This window comes from Rhinolophus sinicus, linkage group LG09 (assembly GCF_036562045.2).
Source record: "Rhinolophus sinicus isolate RSC01 linkage group LG09, ASM3656204v1, whole genome shotgun sequence".
Lineage (NCBI taxonomy): Eukaryota > Metazoa > Chordata > Mammalia > Chiroptera > Rhinolophidae > Rhinolophus > Rhinolophus sinicus.
This window is the reverse complement of record NC_133758.1, coordinates 17,126,463-17,143,917: the sequence shown is the minus strand read 5'-3', so window position 1 is coordinate 17,143,917 and position 17,455 is coordinate 17,126,463. Positions and strand designations below refer to the sequence as shown.

At 35.9% G+C, this 17,455-nt stretch overlaps 1 protein-coding gene across 3 annotated transcripts in view; it reads left to right on the top strand.

Moving 5' to 3' along the window:
* Nucleotides 1-17,455, top strand: part of DCC (DCC netrin 1 receptor) — a 1,035,569-nt gene that overhangs the window by 623,536 nt on the left and 394,578 nt on the right. For all 3 annotated transcript variants that reach the window (XM_074339962.1, XM_074339961.1, XM_019721869.2), the window contains exons 6-7: nucleotides 10,316-10,470; nucleotides 13,018-13,138. In XM_074339962.1, the coding sequence (XP_074196063.1) occupies nucleotides 10,316-10,470; nucleotides 13,018-13,138 (276 nt within the window). The remainder of the gene's footprint in view (nucleotides 1-10,315; nucleotides 10,471-13,017; nucleotides 13,139-17,455) is intronic.

Sequence of the window (17,455 nt, the reverse complement as noted above, 5' to 3'; positions counted from 1 at the left end):
GATTTACTTCATAAGTGCTATATTTTCTCAGCACTTTCACAAATGAGAATGTTGCGTTACACATATATAAATGATCATGTATAATATCCTTGGGTAGTATTGCTCCATTGTCTTCTGACATTGGATTTTACTATATGGGAATCCAATTCCCTCTTACCCCTCATAGATGTCTTTTTTCCTGTCAGGGTATTCAAACAATTCTTTATTCTTCAGAAGCAACAGCTCAAATATGACACGCCTCACTATTAAGAATCATGTATTCAGCTTCCCAGGAACATGGTATAATCTTGCAAAGTGAAAATGTAGATTTATTTTTCAGGGAAGATTTGCTATTATTTTAGCTTTGAATGTGTCTTCTCTTTCCATGTGGGCTTTCTACATCAAAAATGCCAGTTATCTTAATGTTGGCTCATCTTTCTTTTTTTGTCCTCCTCTTTCTATGCAAGCTTCGCCCTAATTACTTTCATTCCTTTGCCTTTTTCCTCTACAGTCAACTGATTATCTCAAGTCACCTCTGTGTTGGTAATTTGATTTTTACTGGCATCAGTTATGTGACTTGTGCTTTCTAATTTATGTATTGGCTCTCTAATGATGTTGTTTCGGTCCTTGATTTGTTTCCTTAGGTCTGCTACCTCCCTTTTCATTCCATTCTGTTGTTTTATCATCAAGGCTTTGACCTCTAGTTTTATGGAATTTATTTTCATGTCAAATGATTTTTTTGTGTGAAGCAACTTGAGGAATTTACTTCTGTTTTATCCTTTTACCCTTATATTTTCTTCTGAGTTGAGTGTTCTCTCTCTCTCTGTCTCTCTCTGTCTCTCTCTCTCTCTCTCTCTCTCTCTCATTATTGTTGGTTGTAGTATATGTCCTCATTTCCCATGTATGTCTTTTATCTTTCTCACATATGGGTAGCTCTGTCCAGACACTATTTGCTCAAATAAAGTAGAAGTCACCTCTAGACTTATTTACCACCCTTGCTGAGACCCTTTGGGCCATTGTTTGAAGGCTGGATATTTCAGGTTTATGCATTTTTTAATGCCCAGCAAGAATGGTCAGGGAGTGAGGTCAATTGAAGCAGCACTCAGCCTCTTTGAGAACACCCAGCTTTATTGGCTGGTGCTGTACCCTGTTCCCTGTCACATGAGAGGAGCGTGTCCTCAAGTTTCATTGGTAGCCCAAGAGCCTTGACCTTCATCTTACCTCCTGTGTGTCTTCAACAGCCACTGCAGCTTCTCCTCACTCAGAAAAGGAAAAACATAAGGCTAGTCATAGGTTTTGTATTGCCTCAGGTTTGGAGGTATTACTGAGAATACTTAGCCTTTTCCAAAAACTCCAGGGCAATTTCTGGAGTTCAAGGACAAACAAAGAACTAAATCCTACTCTGCCTTTCTGCTCTATTCCAGAAATGTCTGTTTTGATATATTTTTTTTTCAATCGACTCTACTGTCTTTGTTTGGTTGCTGTGGTTGAATTGTGTGTGTGTGTGTGTGTGCGCGCGCGCACGCATGCATTGAGACTTTTTATTTTATTAGGTATTTGGGGAAGGAAATTAGTTATATGTTAGAATCTTTTCATTTCAATATGCTGAAGGATTCCGTTATAGAATATCTACTGCTTATAAGCAACTCGAAGAATGAATACCCTACTACTGTAACTCTTCAATGTGCATTTTATAATACACAGAAACAGCTCTCATGCATGACAGAAACTTCTTTTTTGTTCAGACTTTTAGAATATCCACATCTTTTACATCAAATACTAAGAAGGCATACTAGAAAACATTTGAGAGAAAATAATAACTCTCAAATTTCTGTTCGTATACCATGTTAGGAACTGGATAAGTTCTTTTATACAGTTATTATTTCTGTCATTATACAACACATGTGCGTTAACTTTTTTATCTTATTTTATTAACATGTTTTCATTTCTTTCACAGCTCAGATTGAAAATTGGACACAGAAATATGTTTCTAAATTGTATATATACATAATTTATTGGGGTGACATTGGTTAATAAAATTATATAGATTTCAAGTGTGCATTTCTGTAATAATCGTCTATATATTGCATTATGTGTTGACCACCCAGAGTCAGTTCTCCTTCCATCACCATATATTTGACCCCCTTTTCCCTCTTCTACCACCTCTCTCCCCCTTTACCTTCTGGTATATGTATATTTTAGTGTGTCTATGTATATATGTGACATTTTAAATATAGGTATTCTATGTGATTATGTCTTTTACATAGAAACATATAGAACACAAAGATATATACATGTATATAAATACATATTTTAAAATATATGTGATTATACATATTTGCACACATGTGCATGCATGTGTGTGTGCGCACACACACACACACACACATACACAGAAATAATTGTTGGAGAGTTCCTACTAACTACTGAAGGCCCTTGCTACCACGAAATCAAGTCTCCAAAGACATGGCAGTAACACCAGCGTGTAAGTAGAATGAGGACTTTGAAATAATTATCCTATAATTTTTATCGTTGGTTTGAGCCTCACAATAGTATTCTCCCAATTTGGTCCTAGGCTCCACAATTAAAGAGAGGAAAGAAAAGCTCAGTCCTGACTTAGAAAGAAACAACCCTTTGTGTGTTAAAGAAAAGCTGGAACTCAGGAAAGCTAATGCAATGATTTGTCTGCACGAAGACAATTGTGCGGAGAAACCTACAATAGTTTCCAAGCATATATAAATACTATAAAGTAAAGGTTGAAGATCAGATATTCTCCATCTCCATAGCATGCAGATGAGCGTTTTTAGATAGAAGGAATCTCTTTTGAGCATATTGTGCTCACAATAACAAGTACTAATGGGATGTAGAAAATAAAACCATTTTTTCTAATATGATTAAAATGCCATCATTCCCAGTGATAGCATAAGAGCTTATCGTTTAATGCTTCTATATTTTATTATTATTATAATTAATTTTAGGAAAAAAATATACTTTTTGTCTTAAATGTATTCCTCACCTAGCTTTTCCACAGCTATCATTAACTGGTAGCCAGAAAATGACTGAATGCTAAGGGTTTGGCCTGTGAAGACAGAACTACACCCATGCTTGTTTATATAATACATATTTATTAGTATCTAGCCCCTGCTCAACCTTGAAAACACAAAGATTGATAAGGCAGTCCCTGAACTTAAGAAGTTAATACCATGGTAGATTCACATTCAGATTGATGCCACAATGGGATGAGTTGCTGTTGAGTCACCTGCTTTTCTGTCATGTAATTTTGCAGTAATGATATATTTACCACTTGGACTTACCAACAAGTCAGCAAAAAAAGATAGTGCACATTCTGGCAGTGTTAAGAGGACCCAAACAATCTCTCTCTCTTTCTCTTTCTCTCTCTCTCAATGGTTACTATCAGTCTAGACTGAAATACTTCTTTGAATCGAAATGCTAAAAATAAAGTCTACAGCTTCAAAATATTTTTTCCTGAACAATGGGAACCCCAGTCAATATTAATAGTTAGAACAAAACTCATGTGTACTTTTCTTTCCCATGGGGAATACATTCTAGTCATTTAAGGGTACAACCCAAATTAACCCAACCTAATTTTGTTAGCATAGTACGGACAAGTATGTGTGAGAACTCAAATAGAGAATGAAATGCAGGTCTCAATAACCAGTCCTATGGAGTACATAGGTGCATATATACAGGTATAAGTGTAGAGAAGAGCAAACTAGAGAGGAATATTCAGCAGATATCAAGTGACTTGTCACGTAAGAGTAGGCCTGGAGGGAAGTGTTGGATTGGGCAGAGATATATCACACAGCACCTTGTTAAAAAAAATAAATAAATAAGAGACAAGAGGTTTACTGTATTTGCTTATTGTTTGTGGTAGTTTTTTGGTGGAGTCTTTAAAATTTTTCTATATAAAGAATCATGTTATCTAAAAAAAAGTGACAATTGACTTCTTCATTCCCAATTTGGATGCCTTTGATTTCTTTCTCTTGCCTGACTGCTCTGGCTAGGACTTCCGATACTATGTTCAATAATACTGGTGAGAGAGGGCATCATTATCTCGTTCCTTATCTTAGAGGAAAAGCTTTCAGTTTTTCACCATTAAGCATATTAGCTGAGGGTTTGTCATATTTTGCCTTTATTATGCTGAGGTACTTTTCTTTTATATCCAATTTATTAAGTGTTTTAATCATAAATGCATGCTGTATGTTGTCCAATGTTTTTATTGCATGTATTGATATGATCATATGGTTTTATTCTTTATTCGGTTTTTGTGACATTGGTATACATTGATTGACTTAAATATATTGAACCATCCTTATATACCTGGAATGAATCTCACTTGATCATGATGTATAATCTTTTTAATGTATTGTTTTATTTCATTTACTAGTACTTTGTTTAGAATTTTTGCATCTCTATTCATCAGAAATATTTTGTAGTTTTCTTTTTAGTCTGTTATCCTTACTAGGTTTTGGTATCAGGGTAATGTTGACTTCATAAATAAGTTAGGAAGTATTTGCCATGGGTGGATCTTGAGATGATCATGCTAAGCGAAATAAGTCAGACAGAAAAAGTCAAGAACCATGTGACTTCATTCATATGTGAAATATAAAACTGAAAGCAACAAATGAACGAGGAAAACAAACAAAAACTTACAGACACAGACAAGAGTTTAGTGGTTACCAGAGGGAAAGGAGGGAGAGAGGGAGATAGAAATGGGTAAAGGGGTCAAATGTATCGTGACGGAAGGGGATTGACTTTGGGTGGTGAACACGCCATGAAATACACAGATGATATATTATAGAATTGTACACTTGAAGACTATATAATTTCATTAACTAATGTCACCCCATAAATTTAATTAAAAATAATAAAAGCAAAAGAGAAGGAAGATTATACATTTAATGGTCAAGTTAGCTGAAAGTTACTCTGTCAACAAAAGCTGGTGCAGGAAGAATTTAAACTATGAGGTGAAAGAGCAATTTCTAATCTATAGATTGAGGAGTCCATTATTCTGTAAAGCTGGGGTTTGGTTGAGGTATGTTTAACATGGAAGCCTGAATTTACATGGAATCTTTTCTATCTTATGATATGTTATCTCTAAACCTATTCAGTGCCAGATGGCTTCCTCTGTAGTAACATGAATATGATTCTCTGTGAAACTCTGACTCCTTAAAGTAAAATTATCCATTGATAAAACTGCGATACTGAACTTAAAAGAATCCATTTGTTTTGGATATAGAGATAGCACAATTTAGCAGTAAATATGTTTTAGACCTTTGGTGTGGTCTGTCTCTTCATATATTTCCATTCAAGAGAAGATTAATTGGCTTAAGTCCACTGATTAACCACAAATTAACTAAGGGCCTGGAGAGGCAGAAAAAAATTCTCTTCCAGGGAAACTAGCTGGCCCTCCATTGTTCTCAAGGTAGAAATGTAGCCACCCAAGAATCATGCAATTTTTATATTCCTCCTAATAAATTCTCACCAATCTCTTCCTTTACTTGATTCTATTCCTCATTCACCAGAGTGATTTGTTTTGCCTATTGTTCATTTAAACCATCGTATAACTTTAAACATCCATTCTTTGCAAATTCAAAGAGCTGTAGTAAATCTTTAAAATGTAGAATCTTCTCAAAGTCAAGGTAATACAGAGAGTATTAATGATGTGTATTAGAGCCATACTGTAAAATTGACGCACAGTTAGTATATATCTAAATAACTGGGAAAGAATAGCTAAATAACTTATCTAACCGTAAAAAGACTAGAAGCCAAGTCTAAATAAAATTAGGGAGTAATATGGAACAATACTAAAAATACTTGTGAGACATCTGTTATGTTCAATAAAACCCATCATACTATTTAAGTTGTTGGTGATAGCTTTGGGGCTGAAATTACAGAGAAAATTTTACTCTACAAAATTCAAGGGATCAGTCATAACACAGAAAGTTCTTTAAGAAAAAAACCAAAGAAATTTTTTTAGAGAAAATGTTTACCCAAATTTAAGGTTTAGTTGTACAACATTAATGATTGTAGTATAGAGGAAGGTCTTATCTATTAGTCTTTTCTAAGTATAATAAGCACTTTCAGGAACAGAATTATATTTTGTCTGTATTTTTGTTGCTTATTAGTCATTATTCCTACTTCCCTCAGCTCCCAAAAAAAAAAAAAAAAATCTCTCTATATATATGTACTATAAGTACATGAAAAGATCCTGAGAAACCAAGATCTGATGGAAATATGGGTAACTTATTTCGGGTCATAAATGTGTTTTATCTAAAGGGAAAGTAAAACAAAATCTATATCTTGCTTGAAATTGTAGCACTGTCCGTGTTTCTTAAATAATTATCTGAAGTGGATTAATACCACATAAAAAGAACAATATGATAAACTTGAAAATTCATGGAACTTCATTTTTATTAAGAAATTGCTGCTCCACAAACAGTTTAAAGTAGGGAAATTATTTCTTCCACCAGAGTGGAAGGGATGGGGAACTATGTAATATTCAAAGTGAATTAAAAGAGAAAGTTATACTTCAGGCCCCATCTTTAAGAGTTATACTCTAGTTGGTAAATAATGATATAGGTGAAAGACACCTTGTAATAATAAGTGGTATAAAAATTGGGCACAGAGCGAGAACATGACAAGAAGCAGGAAAATCCATCATCAGCTTCATGAAAGGCAAGACTTTAAAAAAACAGGGGGTATTTGAGTTGTCTCTTAGAGAACAAATAGAAATTATATTATCTGAGAATGTAATTCCAGGCAGGGATCCATGAGCAGAAAAATGCTGAAGGCGTGTATCCATAGCCATTGGTAAGTCGTATTCATTTGTTAGTCCCAATTTCAATTTGCATTGGGAATACAGCACTCCCGAGTTGTGAAAGGTATAACATGATTGTTATACCTCAGCTCTTACTGCTGGGAAGCAATTGTGAAGTGGGATGAATAGATCCTAGTATGGTCATCACAGAAAAAGACAAAGAGATCAAATAAGAAGAAAATTGAGTAAACTTCATTTGTCCGCTCTCTTAGAACAGCATCATGATCAGCTTTATATTAAGCAATGCATTGAATTTATGTTCACAGGGTAGAGCCTCTTACCCCCAGGAGTTAAAAACTAATGCTAAGAAACCAGGTTAAATGCCGTAAACCTGCTAAGATAAGCACCACCGGGTTTCTAAGAGGGAACATTTTACAAGGAAAAAATCAAGATGTCCTTTTTGGAGAAATGGATTTATGAAGGACAGGTAGGGTATCTGACCTGAAGATGAAATGGAAAACTGTTCAGGATGAGAAAATAGAATGAACAAAGGTTTGGGATTAGAAAAGGGCCATGTATGATTGTTAAACGGAGCCTTACGTTGTGTAAGGGATGTGTGGATGATAAGTTCAGAAAATTAGGTAGCATTATTTAAAAGCAAGATTCCAAAGCTTTTACCTAATTTCTAATCCGACTCAGGTCTATATAGATATTTTCAAAACTCTCTCCTAAGGTCTGTGACTATTTTCTTTCCTTTCACTCCAAGAAGAGCTTTAAGAATTATTTCTGCAAGTTATCCAAAATAGTGAATAGCCAGTCTTTTCTCCAAATACCCATGCTATATCATTCTTTGTTCTTTATTTTTTTTCTCATCATTCCTCAAGGTTTTATTTTCCAGGACAATAAAATAATATTATTGTGTAGATACATGGTTTCCATGGCATTGTTTAAACTCTTCCTCATCATCGTACACCAATATGGCCACATCAGAGAGTGAAAATGTACATTTTATTGCTCAAGTTCTTATTAGCATTGATTGCAAGCCTTTGTTGAGCATGTGCTGAGAATGAGGCACTGCACTAGGCATTGATCTGTGAAGGGAAATCATTTGCCCTTGTCCTCAGCACATAGACTGCTAATGACTGGTGACACTACCCAAGATAGGCAGTGTATTTTCAGATTTTCTGAAAACATGAGATACAGACCCTCTGCTGACGTGTGATACCATTCTCTCTCTCTCTCTCTCTCTCTCTCTCTCTCTCTCTCTCTCTCTCTCTCTCTCTCTCCCCTCCCTCACCCCTTTCCTTCTCCCTCTCTCTCACCCTTCTCTCCGTTTCTCTCTCTCCACATGCACATACATATATATTTAAAGTTTGCTCTCAACCCCATAAAGAAATTTCAAGATTCACTAATGGATGTCACCCAAATTTTGAAAACTCTGATATATAGGCATTAATGACTCCAGAAATTCTGATGAAAGGGAACGCTAAAGATGGGCAGACTCAGGCAGTTTTCATGGCACCAGGAAAGGACAGGACTTAAAGGGAGAGTAAGAACAGACACCATTTTTTTAAATGACTTAAATTGCATATCTTCATTATCACTGAGGCTCTGGGAATATTACTGCGTTATCCTTTCACTGGAATTTTCAAGTGGCAAAAGAGAAGGTTATGACAGACAAATTCAGTCAGAATGCTGGCAGGAGAGTGAGCCTGCCTGGCTCCACAGTCCGCAAGCTGTATGGTTTGGAGAAACTTCCTTAAACACCTTGCACCTCAGTCTCTTCCTTTGTAAAGTGGAATAATAGCGCCTGCCTCAGAGAGTTGTGAATATGATGAATATAAAGTACTTAGACTAATAAATTGTGCATTGTCAGCTCTCAATAAATATTGGCTATTGGCTAGTAAATAAACACTTGATCAAAATCTGTGATAAAATTGTCAACAAAATCCAAATGAGACAACTAATATGTTTCCTCCAAAAGAGACAGCTAATATATTTGCTGAGAACATTCAAGAAATATTTCTGGTGTCTTTTGGAGCATTGTCAGTGAATTTGGCCCAGGAATTAAAAAAAGTCTCATACTAATATTATTATCAATTATAAATAAGTAAATTTAGCCCTGTACACAATAGGGATACACTTTCTTCAGAGAAGTTCTCAGAGTTTTTGTTTTTGTTTGTTTGTTTGATTTTTCATGTCTTTAGTCTGTGAATATTACTGCATCACAGCTTAAAATTGAGCCATCTAAATCAATTTTCCACTGTGAAAGATGAAAGAATTTAAGTGTTGTTTCGTACTAGAGGTCGAAATATTTAGTTAAAAATCAGAAAAATAAGAGGGGTGGGGACTGGAGGAAAGGAGGGAGGGAGGTGGCGAGAAAGAGAGAAATTGATTGAGATTGTGATTAATATTTCCAAGATCATTCAGTAGAAAAACTAGGACTTGAATCCTAGGCACTTTCCACTGGCTCTCCCATTTTTCTAGAAAGTAGTGGCCATCAAAGATTATAAATTCACTTTGAAGTCAGGAGAGTTTTGTGTATGGTGGTTGGAAAGAGCTAAATGGTGATTACTCACAGGGAACAAAAGTTAGCACGCCCTACTCATTGAGCCTAACAATACAATGACAAAACTACAGCCAACTTTGAAAATGGCTACCCACACTGCGTATCTGTCTTATAGGAAGAGATCGAGGCTGCTTCTTCACTTTGAATTTAACCGGGGTCTCAGGCAATATGAATATGCAAATCTGACATCACTTTAAGATTCCCAGTGGAAGAGGATGGATATTAGTTTTTAAAAATTTCTTCTCTAGGCAGACTTTTGAGGGACCAATCCTGGGAGATGCATTCATTAGCAAAGGTGTGTTATGTTTGTAATTTTTTATTCAATTGCAGATTTACATCATAGAATAACTAGTACTATGGTAATGAAGACATTAAATTAAATTAGTGTATCGCATACCATGCTGAGAAAATAATAGCATGGTATGGTAATACACTACAATGGATAATTGCTAGGACAATAGGAATTTGTCCACAGTAAATATGGCAGTCATTTTTTGTGCACTACAGCCGGTTTCAACAGGCAATGAATTCATCCCATTAACTAAATCCTAATGAAACTCTAGAATTACACTAAGCTTTCTTATACTCTGGGTTGTCTCAGTCCATCAGCTTTCCTTTGTTTACTTCATTATCATAGTTTTCATGGCTTTATGTACTTTTCCGTGTCCTTTATGAAGGTCCACTGGATACAAATACTTGGATATTCAGAATGTTTGTTGTATGTAATGTTTTTTCGTTTTTTTCCAAAAGTGTGTTTTTTCTTTTTTTTCTTGTGGCAACACACCATTAATTACAACTATTTAACTGCTTTCGGGGGGAACAAAATAGATGTATTCTACAGTCGTTCTTGTATACTAAACTAAGGGTTTAGGGAATTACTTGAATTATAAATACTTTCTATCCTAGAAAAGTGTTTCTAACTCAGGGAAGACGTTAGCATACAAGTTCACATCCCCACCCACTCACTTTTTTTTCTGTCTTTGCAGTTCCGCCATGGTTTTTAAATCATCCTTCCAACCTCTATGCCTATGAAAGCATGGATATTGAGTTTGAATGTGCAGTCTCTGGAAAGCCTGTGCCCACTGTGAATTGGATGAAGAATGGAGATGTGGTCATTCCTAGCGATTATTTTCAGATAGTGGTAATTATCTTTTCTCATATTAGCTTTACAATCCCATTCATTGTTTACTATGTTTTCAGTTGTTTTTCTTTCCTGAGAAGGAGGTTCCTGTTGGGAATTTCTATGTGTTAAGAAAATTGTTCTAATAGAGCAAATGATTTTCTAGACTTAGAATTTCTGAACTGAAAAAGAGTGATCAAAGAGTCCAGCCCCCCCTTTTTTTAACAGACAAGGTTTTAAACAAACAAACACATTAAAAACAGAGGGCCTAAGACTATATTTGCAAGCATTCTCATTGCTGGTTCTTGGGAGAACAGAGTTCAGAACCTAGTTCTAGACTATATGAAGCCAGAAGTATGTTACTTCTGTGACTTTTACTTTATTATAATAAAATTTCAACAAAATGTGCTACTTATGATTATGATAGTCTTATGATATGAGAGGCAGCTTTCCTTGGCTACCCCCTTCCGTATAGGACCAGCTGATCCAACATTAGGAGTAGAAGAAGGTGATGGTGATAGCGATAGTGGCAGTGGTAGAGAAGCCATAAGACCCAGAGTTGACATTGCTTTGTAATTTTGAACCCTGGAAAGAATTAAAGCTAAGAACAATAGTTCCTGTAGTTACTACTAAAAGTTTTAGTACACTCTCTGTCCCAATCCTTGTGGGGGATAACAGGGAAATGGTATTATATTCACTGAGTTGTTGTCCTGGTACATAATAAGGGTTCAATACCTATCATCATTATTGTTTTTTACTGTTATCAGCAGAATGCTTCACTCATTTGAAAATGCTCTGTGAAAACTCATTTAGGTGTAGTTTACCATCAGAGGTTCTGAATCCACATCTATGAACATATGAGAATATGAAAAGTGCTTCCAAATATCAAAGAACTTTTCAGCTAAGGGACATTTTAGGTCCATGTCTCATGTTTGCAATACAGACATGACCCTGTCAAAGAAGACCTAAACCAGGTCTTCCAGAAGAATTGGACTAGAGCATATGTGCCCTGCGGGTTTAGACATAAGCCCTCTCCAGGGCCTTACACAGGCTCTCAATGATGCATTCTTCTTCCATGATCAGTCGCCTTTCAGAAACTTCCATGATCGCTTTGTGTATGCATTATTTCATAATATAAGTGTTCTTAAGGAATAAACCCATAAAACATATCTTTATCACTTTTATTACCATGTACCATTTTTCACTTTTGGTTGCATTTGTTCAATTGGTTAGGAATAGAGTAAAAAAGGGAAAAAATTAACTTTTGAATGCCATACCACTCTATTAGTTTCTTTAAGTATAATGCTATTTCCACTACCACTGAATTAAAAAATGACCTGCCATGGGGCAACTTGTATCCACCTAAAATATACGCTACTTGCACATAAGGGAAATTATTGAGTGCCCTTAAGGACGCATGATAAAATGCAACATTTATATTTTTCTACAGTTTGAATAATCTCTCTCCCAGCATGACTCATTACAGCCAACCTACTTAAATGTTTCTTTTCTTAAGGTGAAAAGAAAATGTATGGTATGAGCCCTATTCACATTCAATTATGCTTAAAAATATTTTCCCAATAGCTCCAGAAATCTGAGAGCCATTGTCTGTGGCACATGTAACATTTAGCACAAGTCGTAACTTATATGAGAATTGTTAATTAGAAGTTAGTCAGCTTTATCTAAGAATTTTACTTAAGCCGAGAGTTGGCTACAAGACACTAAAAACAATTAAGAATTCCCCACGAGGTAATATTTATCTCTTAATGACTTCAGGGAAAGTGATTTAACACGTCTCACTTACTGAACTAATTCTTACACTAATATTGAAGATAAACTGAGTTAGTATAATTAAATGCTATCTCCAGATCATTTTATCATCCATCCTTGAAAAAGATGGTGGTTCAATTTATATAAAATAGGAGTTAACACTGTTGTATTTAATTTATGGATTACTGAAGGTGAAACATTTTGGCCATATAGTAATACTACATGGATATAAACTCTCTATCATGCACCATCACCCCAACCCCCAAAAGAGTACATGTCAAGGCAATTAAAATTTTCAAAGGGTTTTGATACATTATTTGTCGATAAACACTTCCAAAAAATATCCAACCTAGATTTCTTACCCTTTAGAAGCTGCAAAGATCAGTGTTTTTGCTTCTCTCTCTTTTTTTTTTTGTCCTCTAGCAGCTGCTAAACCTGAGCTTCCTTCAATAACAAGTAAAAAAATGAGAGTTCTTTTGTCTCTAATCTTTGTTTCTTCCATACGTAATAGAAGAGTTTTCTGTTTACTGCTCATTTTGACATTGAGGATGATGTGTATTTTTATGAGTATATTTTGTTTCATTGCAGAGTTAGGTTAAATTGATGCACATGGATTCAGCAGAGTATTGGGAATCTATATCATTTCCCAGGTGACATAGGACATATCTGTAAAGCTGGGAATCTTCTTGGCCTCTCTTTTTGCTCTGAGAAGTTTTATTAAAATGTCTTTATGTTCATTTTGTCACTTTGAGCTTTTTGCTTTTTAAAATATATCGCCTTGCTTCTTCTTCTCTCTAGGGAGGCAGCAACTTACGAATCCTTGGAGTGGTAAAATCAGATGAAGGCTTTTATCAGTGTGTGGCTGAAAATGAGGCTGGAAATGCCCAGACAAGTGCACAGCTCATTGTCCCTAAGCCTGGTAAGATGAGGGGAACTTTGATGCCCCTAGTTATAATTATTCATGCTACATTTGTAAACTTCATATTGTTTTCTCTATCTCTCAAAGTCAATTGGAAAATATTTGAATTTTTGATTATTTGATAATTTAGTCAATCAAGTTGTACATTTGTGTGTTGGTGGTATATTCTTTTTAGTTATATATATAGTATGTCCATCCAGGAAGATATAGTCATCATGAGCAGTAGGTGCTTCTTGTTGTCAAGACAACCACTAAATTACTACCTTCTTCCCTGTTTTGTGGCCTTCTTTTTTCTAGTGTATATATATATATATATATATATATATATATATATACACATTAGGTTGGTGCAAAAGTAATTGTGGTTTAAAAGGTTAAAAAAATTGCAAAAACTACAATTACTTTTGCACCAACTGTATATATTTATTTATATGTATATATGTGTATATATATTTATATGTATATATGTATACATATGTATATATTCTATATATATACACATATATGTATGCATACACACACATATACTTACATATATAGTCTTGAATCAATGGAAGTTGGCAGAAAAATAGAAATAATCACTTGCACGTAAAAAATACTTTTCTCCTTTTTAAAAACAGATTTTGATAAATTGTCCTTTTTTCTATAATTGTGAATGTTATAATTTTATTTCTTTGTAGTCCTTTGGAGGTTTAATGTGGTGGTGTATTGATAACTAGCATAAATACATATTAGACATGTCATGTACTATCCCCATAACAACACAGTTCCTATCAGGAAAAAAGCAAAAAATAAAACAGAGAGGAAAAATAAAAAGCTGGTTAGCAGCTCTGAAATGTTATAACACTAAAGAAGGTAAAAGTATTCATTTTTTTTTTAAGAGCAGGGACTGAAGCATTGTTTATATAGATTCCAATACTTTAAAATATACTTGTATGAAAAGTTTTCATAGCATCTATTGATTATGTTAATTTCAACTGTTTTAGACCAGTTTCCTGCTTCTTGACATGACTCACTCTTGTCTTAGTCTTTTCCAGCAGTAGTTTTAGTAGAAAGCCTTTCTTTGGCTTTTATCATTTTAGTGGCTGTCAAGGCCTTATATTTTGTGCTTCTCTCACCAATTATCTGAAGACTCTCAGATGCTCATAATGCTCATGGTGACTTTCTTTTTTTTTCTTGATTTAAACAAAAAGACAACCATAGAGCAACAGTCCCAGATGAGTAAAGGAACTAAAGGACCTAGGAATTAAAAGGGACAATTAACCTTTGTTCCAGATCACTGATTTATCTGATGGACTTCTTTTTTCTCCATTTAATGTGCCTTAGGTGGTATTGTAATTTCATTTGTGTGACTGCGTACATTCTTTGCTGCTGAAATAGTAATGGATAAGTAGGAGAAAAGGAATCTCTAAATTCAAGGTCTCTAATGTGAGCCATGATTTAAAAACGTACTGTCATCTTGTTAGCAATGACAACAGGGCCACATTTACTTTAATACTGGGTGCTAGTCAAGTCACAAGAACAAGAGAATTCTAGTTAACATTGATTTTCAGCGAGTGCCATAAAGCTAAAGAAAATGCAAGATAAGTAATCCCGTATTTCTAAAGAGAGGTATGAAATACATTCTCGTAGGACTTGTGGAAATTGACCGAACAGGCCCAGTAGTCATTTCCTGCAACTGCCCATAGGGATGTAGGTTTCTCTAAATTCATAGGATTAGAGATTGTCGTGGTGTTTTCTTTCCACCACAAATCAAGTTGTGGAGACACTAAGAAAACCCCTGGAACAGACTGAGTGTGCATGTGTTTGGGTGTGGTTTACTGGGGATTGCTGCAAAAATAGGAAATGACAACTTATTTTAACTGAAAGCTGTCTGCAGCTGCTCACAATGGTAGGTGGAAAAAGGGGAAGGCAACTGTGGGAAAAGCTCTATTTCCACTTTTGGAAAGAACAAAGGTGTGCGTTTCATTTAAAGAAAGCAAGTCTGAGGTCATCTTGAAAGGACCCTGCCCCAGAGGTTCTGCCTGCTGAACCTACTCCAACCAAAAGTCCAGAGGTCACTGTCTGGGGTGGAGCTGAACTGGCGAGCTGAGGCCTAAGGTGAACCAGACCATGTTTTGCCTGCATCAGGAAAGGATCCATTGAGCTGACTCCTAAGGTGAATGGGCCTTTGCAGAACCCACAGAGCTGCCCTGCAAAAGAGAGGCATGGGAATGCCTTCCATGTGTGTAGACTTTTGAGAGCACAAGCTGAGAAAAACAGCTTTTGTCTCTTTTTTCCAAATCCATTCTCTCCTCTCTGACTCTGAAGAAGCCCTAAGCAGAGGAGCAAAAATAGATCCAAGAAACTGAAGGGAAAAAAAGGTGACAATCCCACTGCCCCTTCCCCATTTCTGGTCTCAGGCCTACTCTAGGACGTGGGAAGAAACTTTAAATTGAACATCAGGTTAATGTTTGATTTAGATCTCACTGGTGTGTGTGTTGTGTGTGTGTGTGTGTGTGTGTCCGTCCCATGTTGTTATCAGGGGTAGGGAATAGATCTGACAGCATGTTTCGGAAAGTGCATGATAGGAGAAAATAAAACTGCTTCCTTATACTATTCCAGTAGTTTAGCTTATTCAACAAACCAGTTACAGATATTCAACATCACTTACATCAGGAAGGTCTGATTTCTACAACTAGCCTTTTGTTAGTGGTGTCTTGCATTGCATTTGGGCCCTGATGCATTTGGTCAGTGGGAACCATGAAAGAACAAGGTGCCCCCGGGTGGAAACATCATTTACCTCCTCGCTAGGGCAAACCTCAGAGAATCTTGATAATTCATTCTTCTCCCATCTAGATGGTAAAGTGTTGTCAGTAGATTCTACCCTCTTGGTCAGTGTTGATTGTACTTGGCATTAGATTAGAATGAAAGTAAAAGAAAATGAGAACAAAAATCCGAAAGCATGATAGGACTCCATTGTGACTGTCTCGTATCCCCCTCTTATGAATGATGGATTGCTTTTTCCCGCCTATTTAATCAGTTCTTCAAATAATGCCTCTTCAATTCCTCAGAGATACAGAGTAGGCTGCGTGCACAGATGGCAGACAGGCCAGCTGTAATGTAAATTCAGCAATGAGGCTGACCATGGTGGGAAGAACGCAGCCCTCTCTGTTTAAGTTTCAACCATAAACGACCACCATATATTTTGAGGCACATCGTGGGTCGCATTACCCAGCTGTTCAGCTGTGGTCCACGGGCTTAGCTGAGTTCCTCTTGGCAACCGTCACAGTCTGCTTCTCACTGAAGCATACACAAAGACCTGTTCCAGCCAGCGCCTGTTGTCAGTGGACATTTGCATAAACCTAATGTAATTTCAGCATAGTCTCTTACATTATATATAGTTAGCTAGTCTTTCTTTAGCAATTAGTGACTCAGGAAATAAACATAACCTACTCAATTAAATGGAGTTAATGACTTGTTTTTCTTTTCAGAAAATAAGTTTGGGGAAAATATTGAAATGGGTGCACTGTAACATGTGACATATGTACTTGGTTTCCCTTCCCTCTGGATAAAGATCAAGATCAATGGCATTTTTAAAACGTCATTATACTCTAGGAAGTTTTGTCAGTAATGGTGTGTATCTAACACTGTAATACCATAGACACAGTTTCAGACTGCTGCCTGTCCCTCTCTATACCTAACATGCACACACACACACACACACACACACACACACACACACACACAATGACCTCTTACATACTTAAGAAGACCTTACGGATACATCAAAAAATGCTTAACTATGTTAGGTAAGTGCTGTTGAATACAAGTTAAAAATGATTCGTAGCACTTGAATTGTCTATTAATCTGTTTCAAGAGCTGAGGAAAAGTTTTATTGTTGCTGTTATTGTTTGTTTTATTTTATTTTTGGCGCAGGGGGGCCACTGGTTAAGATGTCACTCTTCCCAATAAAAGAAATTAACTGTAGCTCCAAGTCTACCATTCAGTGACTAGCCGAGCCAAAGGGTGTCAAGAACCAATGTGTTAGTTGTCACAAGAATAAGAAGTTTCAATAGACAGATGTGCAAAGAGGTAAGAAGTAAGTTAGGGTCTAGTTGATTAATTAATTATGTTCTAGTTACCATCCAGTAAGCTGCAGTTTGGGTAGGTGGTAATCAAATTAAAGAGACATATTGGTAGCTAGGGAAAAAAGTTAGTGATTTTCTGGTGCTGAGGAGTAGGAGGTGATTAAGGAGCAAAGCAGAAAAGATCCGTAGATATACGGTGTCAGCTATCTCTGAGTCAGTTCTTCTGGGTTCCTGGCAGTGGTCTGCA